Raw genomic sequence first — 12,697 nt, 5'->3', positions numbered from 1 at the left:
ACCCTCCTCGCTCGGGTATCCGACTGCCTCTCCGCCTGGATGTCCGAGCGCTTTCTCAAAATCAATATCTCTAAAACTGAACTCATTGTCTTTCCTCCGCTCAGACTCCCATCCCATGATGACCTCTCTATTGTCGTCAATAACACCACCATCTCCTCTGTCACCCAACTTCGCTGCTTGGGTGTCACCCTCGACTCCTCTCTCTCTTTTGCCCCCCACATTCATTCCCTTGCCCAAGCCTGTCGCTTCCAACTACGCAACATCGCCCGCATCCGTCCTTTTCTCTCTCAGGATGCCACCAAAACTATCATCCACGCACTCATCATCTCCCGCCTTGATTATTGTAACCTCCTCCTCACTGGCCTCCCCCACTACTGTCTCTCCCCCCTCCGCTCTATACTCAATGCGGCCACAAGACTCATCTTCCTCTCACGCCGCTCCTCCTCTGCCTCCCCTCTCTGCCTTGCCTTACACTGGCTCCCCTTCCCCTACAGAATCCTTTTCAAATTCCTCACCACCACTTACAAGCCTCTCTCCAACTCTACTGCCCCTTATATCTCTAACCTCCTCTCCATTCACACTCCTGCCCACTCCCTGCGCTCGGCCAACGACCGCCGCCTCTCCTCCACCCTTATCACCTCTTCCCACTTCAGAATCCAAGACTTTTCCCGTGCAGCCCCCCTTCTCTGGAACGACCTCCCTCGTTCCATCCGTCTCTCTCCTACTCTGTGCTCCTTCAAACGTGCACTCAAAACTCACCTCTTCCTCAAAGCCTACCAACCATCTACTTAACCCCCATCTCCTCCGTTTGCTCGTCCTCCCTTCTCTCCTCTTGCCTCAACTGGCTCCTCTTGTGTCTGGTCTATTTACCCTCCCTTAGAATGTAAGCTCGTATGAGCAGGGCCCCCTCCCCTCCTGTCTCCATACCTGTTCTTCCTCTCAGTTTTTACTGCATATGACTAGCCGGAGTTTCTGAAGTATTGGTACTTTTTGTTCATTGTTCTGTATGGTTTCACCCTGTATAATCTACTGTTCGTACTGTGTGCGGCGCTGCGGATACCTTGTGACGCCTAACAAATAAATGATAATAATATTCAATTTTTGGAGTCATTTCAGCACTTTGAATGCGCAAAAGAACACATTTCTCCCCAATTACCTCAAATATGTATAAATTATTCTTTAATTGATTTCTGGTGTGTTTAAACAGATACAATGTATATCGTAGTTGACAGAAGAACAATGGCTGCCCAACAAGCCCGATATGGTAAAATATAGCTACAGAATAAGAACGCTAGGAAAGAGTGCAAATCAGCTGATCAATTTGGGAGCAGCAACAAATAAAAGTTTGTGAACTTCACTTATATACTTCTGCGTAGGCAATGAACAGCCATGTCATTTTGGCTAATTTTAACATTTTAATAATCACCAAAACCTGCTGAGATCGTTTATAAGGAATAAAACATTTTCTATTTCCAGAATAACCGATTTGCCCAATTTCTTTACATAGAGAAAAAAAAATGGAATCATTACATTATAAACTGGTATGTAGTTATCTGTTTGCGTGATAGTCAGCACAAGACATTCATCAAGTTAGGAATTTACTTTCAATAAAATTATATATTTCCTTACTTAAAACATATTTAGTCTTCTAGAAACCTTTAAAGTGTAAGTTTAACCAGAAAAAAAAAATAAAACACATCAAAACATTTCAGTAGTATCACTGTCACTAGTTAGCACTCTGCCTTTTGCATATGTCAAGTTTGTTGAACAGTCAGCAAAGCATCTGGCCATGGTGTTAGCAAGGTGGCTTATCTTTAAAATAAATAGCATGGACTGATGGCCCTTAGATGAAATCATCACCAGGCATTGGCATCTTCTTCCCAACTGAAATCGTTCTCTTCACTCCAACCTTCTGCTTCTGTCTGGAAAAAAATAAGAAATTAGCTTCATTTTAAAATAAACAACTGTGAATGTTGAACATTTTGCTGTTGTCTGGGTGCTTTGGTTTCAGCAGGCACTGCTGAGGACCCAGTACTTACAGCGTATATCGGTTCAAATGACCAAGACGGCCCTCAAAATCTGTTTTAGGGAGTTAGGTTGTAAACTTAAATCATGGATCTTCAAGGTAGTATTTTCAGAAATAATACCTGTGCCATATGCTACACGTGAAAGACAGCGGGGGTTTATAGACTAAGAAATGACAGAGAAATTTTTGTAGGAAGGATGTCTTTGGGTTTTTGGAGAGTCTGCAGCTGTGTTGGGAGAGAAGATAGAAGGAGATTTAAACTAGGCACCTGGGGTTAAGAAGCAGGAAAAATAGAAACATTGTGCAAAATAGTGTAAGCAAAGAACAGGGATTAATCAAAGGAAATGGGGAAGGCGTGTAGTGTTTAGAAGAGGCAACAAGGAGTCGTGTAATATTAAATGTGTATTGTAACAAATGGCACAAATCTTCCAAACAAAGAAGATGAATTAGAATTAATGATGTTGGAAGACAATTATGATATAGCAGGTGTTACCGAGACATGGATGTCTGAAGGCAATGTTAGTAAGCAAGTTTATATAGCATGTTTATGAAGGAATGCAAAGATAGGAAAGGGCGAAGAAAGTGAGGTTTGTGTAGATATAATAACCTGCATTCAACTCTACATGAGGCCCTATGTGTAGACATTATAACAATGTAAAATTATGGGTAAATACTAATAAAAGTGTGCTTTGAGCTGTACTGAAAATAAATTGTTACTACAGATTGAAAAGGCAGCACAGACAAACGCGGTCCTCCTCATGGGTCATTTTTACTAGCAGGTTATAAATGAAGATAATGCAACAAATGGTTCTGTCAAATACAAAGAACCAACTGGAGTAGGAGAGTTGCTGTACATTATACTATCTAATAGTACAGATTTTAGATCTAATGTACAGGTGAGGATGCAACAATTAAGGAACCGTTATGTTAACATTTCACACACAAAAAAACCCCAAAAAACTTTTGTTGTTCGGGAGCTATAACAATGATGATTTTTAGAAGGGCAATGTTTCAAATAAGCACTGTAGCTTAAAAACTGGGAAAGTGTTATGTTAAATGATAGCACAAAGACAAAATGGAAAATTGCCATAAATATTTAAAATTAATACTTTTGCAAATATATACCGTAATGCAAATAAATTTGTAGTAATCAAAGGCAACCAACTTGGTTAAAGAAATAATATTTTGTCTGTACTCGAGGGAAAAATACCAGGAAAAAAAAAAGGATGTGTAGCGATAGCATATGCTCACTATTAAAATATTACTTGTCTAACACAGGAGGAGGTGAAGTTACATCTAAGCAATATTATCACATTAACACACCTGGTCCAGATGGCATCTACCCATGTGTGTTAAAGGAAAAAAAGTTTGGTAATTATGAATCCACTTTTGTGATATTTATACACTGCCTCATTACAGAGTCAATACCACAAGATTGTTGGAAAGCAGATTTGGTACCAATCTAGAAATTAAACAAAAACCAAACCAGGAAATTCTAGACCAGCGAGTTGGAGTTCCTTTGCTAGCAAATTTGAAGAGATTACGTAGGTATGTGATGATGAAATATATTATAGAAAATAATTTGACGACGAAGTGTTAGGTATGACAAGTTCTTCATAAACCCAGGCTAACACATATACTTACATTTTTTGACTACATAATGAATTAACAGCACGCAAAGAGGGTATGACTAAAAACAGATGTAACAGTAAAATAACAATAAAGCTTTTATAATCTAAATTAGTAGATAAAACTACTTCAGCAAATTTGGACTGCCAACAGCTCCAAACATTAGCCAGAATATCAGGATATAATCTATGAGCACAGGTTATTAGCAGAAACTAGACTGACCTGATTTTCTCAAACTGTCAAATTCTGAATACCTGGCCTGGTATCTAAATCAGATAATGCAAATATATATTTAAAAATAACATACTATTTTTACCTCTGCAATTTCACTAGCAGCAAACTTGGATGAAAATGTAGTTTGTTTACTAGCTGGATCTGGATTAGTCTCCATTGTATTTCCAGGCTGTTCATGGCATCCAAGAGAAGAAAAAGCAGAAGAAAGTTTAATTTCTGGTGTCATGTCAGCAAACCAGTCCAGTTCTACATCTCTGCTTTTATTCTTGACCTTTATTGTGAATTCTTCTCCCAAACTGTACTCAGACTCTGACTTCTTTTCTGGGGCTCTCTCTTGTATGTGTTTTGACAAAAATAATACTGGCTTATTCAATTCTTTATTCTGTTTGACGGAATTCCAACTGATTGAACTATTGCTCAAACTAGGAACTGTAAATTCTGTGTCATCTGCATTTACTTCTGTCTTGCTAGAAGCAAGATTGGCCACAGTTTCAAAACTATCCTTGGATGATTTGAAATCAACCCATTGCTCAGATTCTGGGTTGTCATTGATTATTGTTGTCTTTTGCAGTAGGTTAATAGTCTTCTCACTTGTGAAACCCTCCGATTCATTCCAATCTGGCCAATCTTCTGGCAATTTGTGTAAATGCTCATGGTTCGTTATGAGTGACTTTTGGATTCCGGAAACACCATTCATAGAGTGTGACAAATGATACTCTGAAATAATTAGAGAGAAACAAAAGAAAGAAAAGAGTTAATTGCAACTGGAGAGCACCAGATGGTTGCAAGTCAAAAAGTTAATTAGAAAAATACTTTTTTGTCTTTACCACATTTAAATTGGCAACTAACTTTATAAATAATAATGAGGTTTCTCATGCGCTTGACAAGCCTACTTTCACTTCTGATTTAGAACGAGCAACATTTTGAAGAGACTTCACATTTTTATACCACTATAACTGCTTATTTGTGGTTCTACTGTTATAAAGGGGTGCATTTTAGGGCAAGGAGAGGAAAGCTGTTTTTTTACATATTATATTTCTATATATATTCTCCAGAAAACATTTGAGTATATCTTTTATACATCCTGTGAGAGATAAAATCTAGCTCCACTCTGATAGTTAAGAGCACCAGTAAAACTGTATATGTTTGGATATTGAGTGCCTGCCACCAAGCTACAAGTTAGACAGACACCTAGCAGGTCCTCAACATGCAAAAGACCTGGGAGTAAATTTATCAAGCTGCGGGTTTAGAAAAAAAGTGGAGATGTTGCCCATAGCAACCAGATTCTAGTTATTTATTTAGTACTTTCTACAACATGACAGCTAGAATCTGATTGGGTGCTATAGGCAACATCTTCTCTTTTTCAAACCTGCAGCTTGAAAAATTTACCCCCTGGAGTAATTCCAATATAAATGTTTAAAACATTAAAAAGGGTATCTCCACCCAGTCCTATTATAATAGAATAAACCATTGTTTCTCCTATTATAATGGGCACTATGTGAGCACTACAGCCAGCAGAGTGTGTTAGACCACTGACCACCAGTCTTGGCAGGTGTGGGAAATAACCTCTAACATTTTTCATTATTATTGCAAAGTATTACAACTGCCCCCACGTGGCTGCTTCTTAATGCTAGCCAGCCTGCAACCATTTCTGGAGAGAACACTCTCCCACCCTTCCCTCGTGAAACAAAGTTTAAAAATAGATTGCTTTCTGACAAGTTCCTATAAAATATATAAATTTGTGGATGTAACAAGTATCCAGCAATTAATTGTACATTTAAATTTGCTCAAAAATATTTACCATAAATACAAGAATGTCAAACCTAATGCTTACAATTACAACCACAGTACATAACAAACCGTAGACTTCAATTTAGAACATGGATATAAAACGGCAACAAAATAAACACATACATATTACTTGCTAACAAAGCATGTTCATCATAACATAACAGTTGTTAATATGAGCAGTTTCAGATACACTACCTATGTTTGTTATATTCCAACACGCATTCTAGTGTGGAACACTTTCAAAGTCATGTGGTGGGTGGTAATAGATCTGTACCACTTGCATCGCAATGCGGTTGACCAGGTACAGATATGAACCCTTTATTTGCTTTGTTCCTAGCCCTTAGAGATCAGATATGAAATATAAAGGGCAAGACTTACTTTGATTGGAAATATCATCCCTTCTTAACTCCTTTAGAGTCTCTTCTATATGCAATTCTTTGTTAACAAAACAATGTTGGTTCTCTTTTGGATAGTTGCTCTTAACTAGTACTGTTGACAAGCTGCTCTCTGTTTCTTGGTTTAGATGGCTATAGGCAGAGTGTACTGGAGAATCTGTTGGGAATACATGTTTTTGTCACATACAGTACAATTTTAAAATTATGAAACAGTGATGTTTCTGCTATTGATAGGATATACTACCTCACACAGTATGCAAAAGGTTGGATTAACTATAGTATGGCAATAGAGGAATTTACAAGGCTATTTCATCTTTTCGTTATTATACAGATCTGCCAAACAATGGAACACATACAATATAACGTCTGCTTCCTTCTGTGAGAGAAGACTTCACTCAAATAATATTTTGCCCCAACAAAATTATTCTATTTAAAAAAGTAAACATGGTACAAATATCAAAATGTTCATGTTATACAAAGACACAAGACGTCCCTTATTTGATCAAGTAAGCAAGACTTACCACAGGGTTCTTATCAGAAACCTACTGGATGGTTTCTCAATTAAAATGTGTTATGTATTTGATAATAAGAGAAACGTAATCCATATTATAGTAAAAACACATACATCACCTAGCCCCATACCAAAATCTCTGCAGACCCGGCTAGTAGGAGGCTCAGAACTGCTCCAAGTGTTCCCCTCTTCTGGGAAAAGCTTTACCTGGCTCCTGAACAAGTCATCTGAACCTGGCAGCGTAAAGGAGCCTAAGTCAGACCGCAATAGCCAAGGGGCACCCACACTAGGTAAAGTTCTAAGTTGTGGTGTTAAGGGATGCTGCATTATGTGTGTATATTATTGTTCGTTCGCAATGTCAGGTCTCTTCAGAACTCTTGTAGTCTGTGCAACAGTTGGACAGTAGTATGCGTAAAGTTTGTGGAACCTGTAATAAACCTTTAATGAATTAAGTATTTTGCAGGAGTAAAACTCAGACCCCCGAGCAGTACAACTAATCTTTTCGGTCTAAAAGGAGATGCATGTGCCATTCAGAGGTTAAAGAGATTAAGGTCTCAGGCAATCAAAGGTTTGGAAGACAAGTTGATTTGGATAATTCCTGCCATGGTGGATAGTGGAAGTCACCCAATATGCCTAGTTTGGACTATTGTAGAAATTTTGCTTAAGTATATTTACAAATCTATGGTATGGATCAGGAATAGCCTTCCATCACAAAATACCTTTTGAAGACAAAAAAAAACAAACAAACAAAAAAAAAGTTGGGATTTCTACATATCTCAGGTGGAGCAGGTTAATAGGGAAAAAAAAACATTTATCCATTCAGAATGCAGAAGCTCAGATGTGGAGCATGGTCGCAAAAGTGGATGCACGATGGGGGTTAGAGATGGAAGATCGACAGTTGTTTTGAGAAACTTCATATTTTACCTGGAACCACTTTGAAATATGGTGTAGCTATGGCTTCAGTGGCAAAAGTACTTACATTATGGGGAGAGACACTTCATACATACATACATACATACATATATATATATATATACACACACATACACACATATATATATATATATTCTATAACTATCTCCATACATACGTATACACACAATTCCCTACCACACTCAAATCAGACTTTCCCACAGCCTTCAAATCTTTAGATATTCTTTCATCAACTTTTATTTATATAGCGCCAGCAAATTCAGCTGTGCTTTACAATTGGGAACAAAACAAACATCAATAAAATATTGGGTTGTGCATACAGACAGAGAAGTAAGAGGGCCTGCTTGCAAGCTTACAATCTACAGGAGTTTGAAACACAAGGGCACATGCTACATCATATTACACATTGGTCCAGCTAGAATGTAAAGGTAAAAAGTATTGAGTGGGCTGTGTGATCAGTCACACACCAATGTTTTCAGAGAACGCTATAAGGTTTGAAGACTAGAGGAAAGTCTGATTGTGCGAGGGAAGGAAAGCCACAAAGTGGGTGCAACCCGAAAAAAGTCCTGTAACCGGGAATGGGAGGATGTGATGGCAGTGGAAAAGAGACACAGATCTTGTGCAGAACAGAGGTGTCGAGTTGGGAGATATTTTGAGACAAGTGAGGAGATGTATGTATGCAATTTTGTTGATGGCCGTGTAGGTGGTTAGTAGAAGAATTTTATATTGGATTCGTTGAAAAACAGGCAACCAATGTAGAGACTGACAGAATGGCTCAGCAGAGGAAGAACGGTTTGCAAGGAAAATCATTCTAGTCGCTGTGTGCAAAATAGATTGTAGGGGTTCAAGTCTGATTTTGGGAAGACCAGTAAGGAGGGACTTGCAATAGTCGATGCGGGAGATGAGTGCATGAATTAAGGTTTTTGCAGTCTTGTGTGAGATATGTGCATATTCTGGAAATGTTCTTTAGATGCATGTAACATGATTTAGATATAGAGTCGATGTGGGGAACAAAGGATAGTTGTGAGTCAAGATTTACACCTATGCAACGAGCTTGCGGGGTGGGATTTATGGTCATGTTATCAACAGAAATTGAAAGATCAGGCAGGAAGCTTCTGGTTTTGGGTGGGAATATTATTTATTCAGTTTTTGAAATATTGAGTTTGAGTTGGAGAGAAGACACCCAAGATGAAAAGGCAGAAAGACAGTCAGTAACACGAGACAACACAGATGGTGAGAGATCAAGAGAGGATAGATAGATTTGTGTATCATCCACAGAGATAATACTGAAAGCCAAAGGAGCTTATTAGTTTTCAAAGAGACGTGGTGTAGATAGAGAATAGCAGAGGACCCAGGACTGAGCCTTGTGGTAGTCCAACTGATAAAGTAAGCAAAGCAGAGGTGGATCCAGAGAAATTAACACTGAAATAGCGATTAGATAGGTAGGATGAGAACCAGGATAGGATAGTGCCTTCAAGACCTAAGGATTGTAGCGTTTGTAGGAGGAGAGAGTGGTCAAGTGTCAAATGTAGCAGAGAGATCCAGGAGAATTAGAAGAGAGTAATGGTCTTTAGTTTTTGCTGTAATCAGATCATTGACTACCTTGGTCAGCGCAGTCTCTGAAGAGAATCCAGTGGGTTTTTTGCTGTAAGAAAGGATGTGAGGCGAGTGTAAGCAATTCTCTCGAGAAGCTTGGAGAGGTATTGGACATTAATTTAGTTCTAAACACTTGAATGTCTCACCCTTTTGAACAGCAGCAAGAAGTTTAATTACGATGGACTGAAGGCGATTTTACTGGTAGCAATTACAACTGCTCGCAGAGTTGGAGAATTGCAGGCACTGTGATGCAAGGAGGCCTTTTATATGTGGATAAAGCGGTGCTTGGAGCCAATCCAGAATTTCAAACTAAGGGAGTGTCTATGTTCCACATTAATCAGAAGGTTGTACTGCCATCTTTCTGTCCACAGCCAAAGGGTGAGAATAAAATAAAACTACATTCACTGGACTTGGTGAGAGCGATTTCCATGTAACTGTCCAGGACAGAAGCATTTAGACACACAGAACAATATTCTTCTAAACAAGCCATTTTCCACATGGATCAGAGAAGCTATTACATAAAAAAAAGTAAAAAAAAAAAGTAATAAGAATAAGATGCCAGAGATCCCACTCAACATGAGCAGTGACAACATCTTAGGCAAATAAAGCTCAGGCTTCTGCAATGGAACTGTGCAAAGCAGCTGGATGGTCATCTATTCATACTTCGCTAGAAATTATCATCTGAATATGTTATATACCTTGGATTCTCAGTTTGAGACATGCTCTCAGTTCATCCACAAAATAATTTAATTTGCAACATAACAGACTAGTTTCGATCTTCTTATGAGGCCCCCTCTACTGTATTGCTTTGGTACATCCCAATTATGGCTGCCATGGAGGATTGAACTGGAAAAGTGTGAATTGTGATTACTGATTATTCGTTTTCTCAAAAGACTCAATGACAGCTCATTTTCCCACCCATGTTTGTAATAGGATTTTAAATATATTTTTCAGAAGAAAGCCTGGGAAGGCATAAAAGAAGAGGAAAAAAATACCTTATATACCATCCACGGTGTATGTGGATTTTTATTTTAACCTGCCTCTAATTAAACTGGAAAGGGAATTTATTAATGGAGTTTTTTTTAAGGAAAAGGTACCATTGGTAAGCATAATGTGCACTTTTTGATAGTTCTTTTGCAGCCCGATTTCTATTAACTGTGGTGCAAATATGACCAGGTGGGCAATGACTTGTATATACATCCTACTGTGTGAACAGGTAACACAGCAGGGCATGAATACTTAGTGGGTGGTCAAGCAATGGAGATACATACAGATATATAGTCAAGTCCATAAATATTGGGACAACTACACAATTCTCATATTTTGGGCTCTATACACCACCAGAATGGATTTGAATGGTTTCTATATGTGCCTCCCACTTTTTAAGGGACCAAAAGTAATGGGACAATCGACTCAAAAGCTATTTCATGGACATGTGTGGGCTATTCCCTCGTTATTTAATCAGCAATTAAGCAGGTAAAAGGTCTGGAGTTGATTCTAGGTGTGACATTTGCATTTGGAATATGTTGCTGTCGACTCTCAATATGAGATCCAAAGAGCTGTCACTATCAGTGAAGCAAGCCATCATTAGGCTGAAAAATCAAAACAAACCCATCAGAGAAATAGCAAAAACATTAGGTGTGGCCAAATCAACTGTTTGGTGCGTTCTTTCTTTTTAAGAATGTTCCAGAGAGCTCAGCAACACCAAAAGACCTGGAAGACCACGGAAAACAACTGTGGTGGATGACAGAAGAATTTTTTCCCTGGAGAAGATAAACCCCTTCATAACAGTTGGCCAAATCAAGTACACTCTCCAGGAGGTAGGTGTATATGTGTCAAAGTCAACAATCAAGAGAAGACTTCACAAGAGAGAATATAGAGGGTTCACCACAAGAAGTAACCATTGGTGAGCCACAAAAACAGGAATACCAGATTAGAGTTTGGCAAACAACATCTAAAAAAGCCATTACAGTTCTGGAACAACATCCTATAGACAGATGAGACAAAGATCAACTTGTACCAGAGTGATGGGAAGAGAAGAGTATGGAGAAGGAAAAGAACTGCTCATGATCCAAAACATACCACCTCATCAGTGAAGCATGGTGGTGGTAGTGTCATGGCGTGGGCATGTATGGCTGCCAATGGAACTGGCTCCCTTGTATTTATTGATGATGTGACTGCTGAAAAAAGCAGCAGGATGAATTCTGAAATGTTTCAGGCAATATTATCTGCTCATATTCAGTCAAATGCTTCAGAACTCATTGGACGGCGCTACACAGTGCAGATGGACAATGGCCAGAAGCATACTGCAAAAGCAACCAAAGAGTTTTTTTAAGGCTAACAAGTGGAATGTTATCAAATGGCCAAGTCAATCACCTGACCTGAATCTGATTTAGCATACATTTCACTTGATAAAGACAAAACTGAAGGGAAAATGCCCCAAGAACAAGCAGGAACTGAAGACATTTGCAGTAGAGGCCTGGCAGAGCATCACCAGGGATGAAACCCAGCGTATGGTGACGTCTATGCGTTCCAAACTTCAGGCTGTAATTGACTGCAAAGGATTTGCAACAAAGTATTAAAAAGTGAACGTTTGATGCAGGATTGTTTAATTTGTCCCATTACTTTTGGTCCCTTAAAAAGTGGGAGGCACATATAGAAAATATGGGCTCTGTTCTTGGCCCTCTACTCTTTTCGCTCCACACTTCCTCCCTTGGTGCTCTCATCTCCTCCTTCGGTCTTCAGTATCACGTTTATGCTGACGACATTCAACTCTATATCTTCTCTCCTGATCTTTCCTCCACCCTCCTCGCTCGGGTATCCGACTGCCTCTCCGCCTGGATGTCCGAGTGCTTTCTCAAAATCAATATCTCTAAAACTGAACTCATTGTCTTTCCTCCGCCCAGACTCCCATCCCACCACGACCTCTCTATTGTCGTCAATAACACCACCATCTCCTCTGTCACCCAACTTCGCTGTCTGGGTGTCACCCTTGACTCCTCTCTCTCTTTTGCCCCCCACATTCATTCCCTTGCCCAAGCCTGTCGCTTCCAACTACGCAACATCGCCCGCATCCGTCCTTTTCTCTCTCTCAGGATGCCACCAAAACTATCATCCACGCACTCATCATCTCCCGCCTTGATTATTGTAACCTCCTCCTCACTGGCCTCCCCCACTCCCGTCTCTCCCACCTCCGCCCTATACTCAATGCGCCCGCAAGACTCATCTTCCTCATGCCGCTCCTCCTCTGCCTCCCCTCTCTGCCTTGCCTTACACTGGCTCCCCTTCCCCTACAGAATCCTTTTCAAATTCCTCACCACCACTTACAAGCCTCTCTCCAACTCTACTGCCCCTTATATCTCTAACCTCCTCTCCATTCACACTCCTGCCCGCTCCCTGCGCTCGGCCAACGACCGCCGCCTCTCCTCCACCCTTATCACCTCTTCCCATTCCAGAATCCAAGATTTTTCTCGTGCAGCCCCCCTTCTCTGGAACGACCTCCCTCGTTCCATCCGTCTCTCTCCTACTCTGTGCTCCTTCAAACGTGCACTCAAAACTCACCTCTTCCTCAAAGCCTACCAA

The 12,697-nt window shown here is 39.8% G+C and overlaps 1 protein-coding gene across 2 annotated transcripts in view; it reads right to left on the bottom strand.

Moving 5' to 3' along the window:
* Nucleotides 1-1,162: 1,162 nt before the first annotated feature.
* SCYL3 (SCY1 like pseudokinase 3) overlaps nt 1,163-12,697 on the bottom strand; it is a 65,722-nt gene continuing 54,187 nt past the window's right edge. Inside the window, exons 10-12 of one of the 2 annotated variants that reach the window (XM_075182740.1) lie at nt 6,059-6,232; nt 3,972-4,606; nt 1,163-1,922 (exon numbers count right to left, since the gene is read on the bottom strand). In XM_075182740.1, coding sequence (XP_075038841.1) covers nt 1,857-1,922; nt 3,972-4,606; nt 6,059-6,232 — 875 coding nt within the window. In that variant the 3' untranslated portion in view covers nt 1,163-1,856. The remainder of the gene's footprint in view (nt 1,923-3,971; nt 4,607-6,058; nt 6,233-12,697) is intronic. The other variant, XM_075182741.1, reaches the window with a different exon arrangement.

Source organism: Mixophyes fleayi, chromosome 8 (assembly GCF_038048845.1).
Source record: "Mixophyes fleayi isolate aMixFle1 chromosome 8, aMixFle1.hap1, whole genome shotgun sequence".
Classification (NCBI taxonomy): Eukaryota; Metazoa; Chordata; class Amphibia; order Anura; family Limnodynastidae; genus Mixophyes; species Mixophyes fleayi.
The sequence above is the reverse complement of the archived record's forward strand: the minus strand, read 5'-3'. Positions and strand labels throughout refer to the sequence as shown.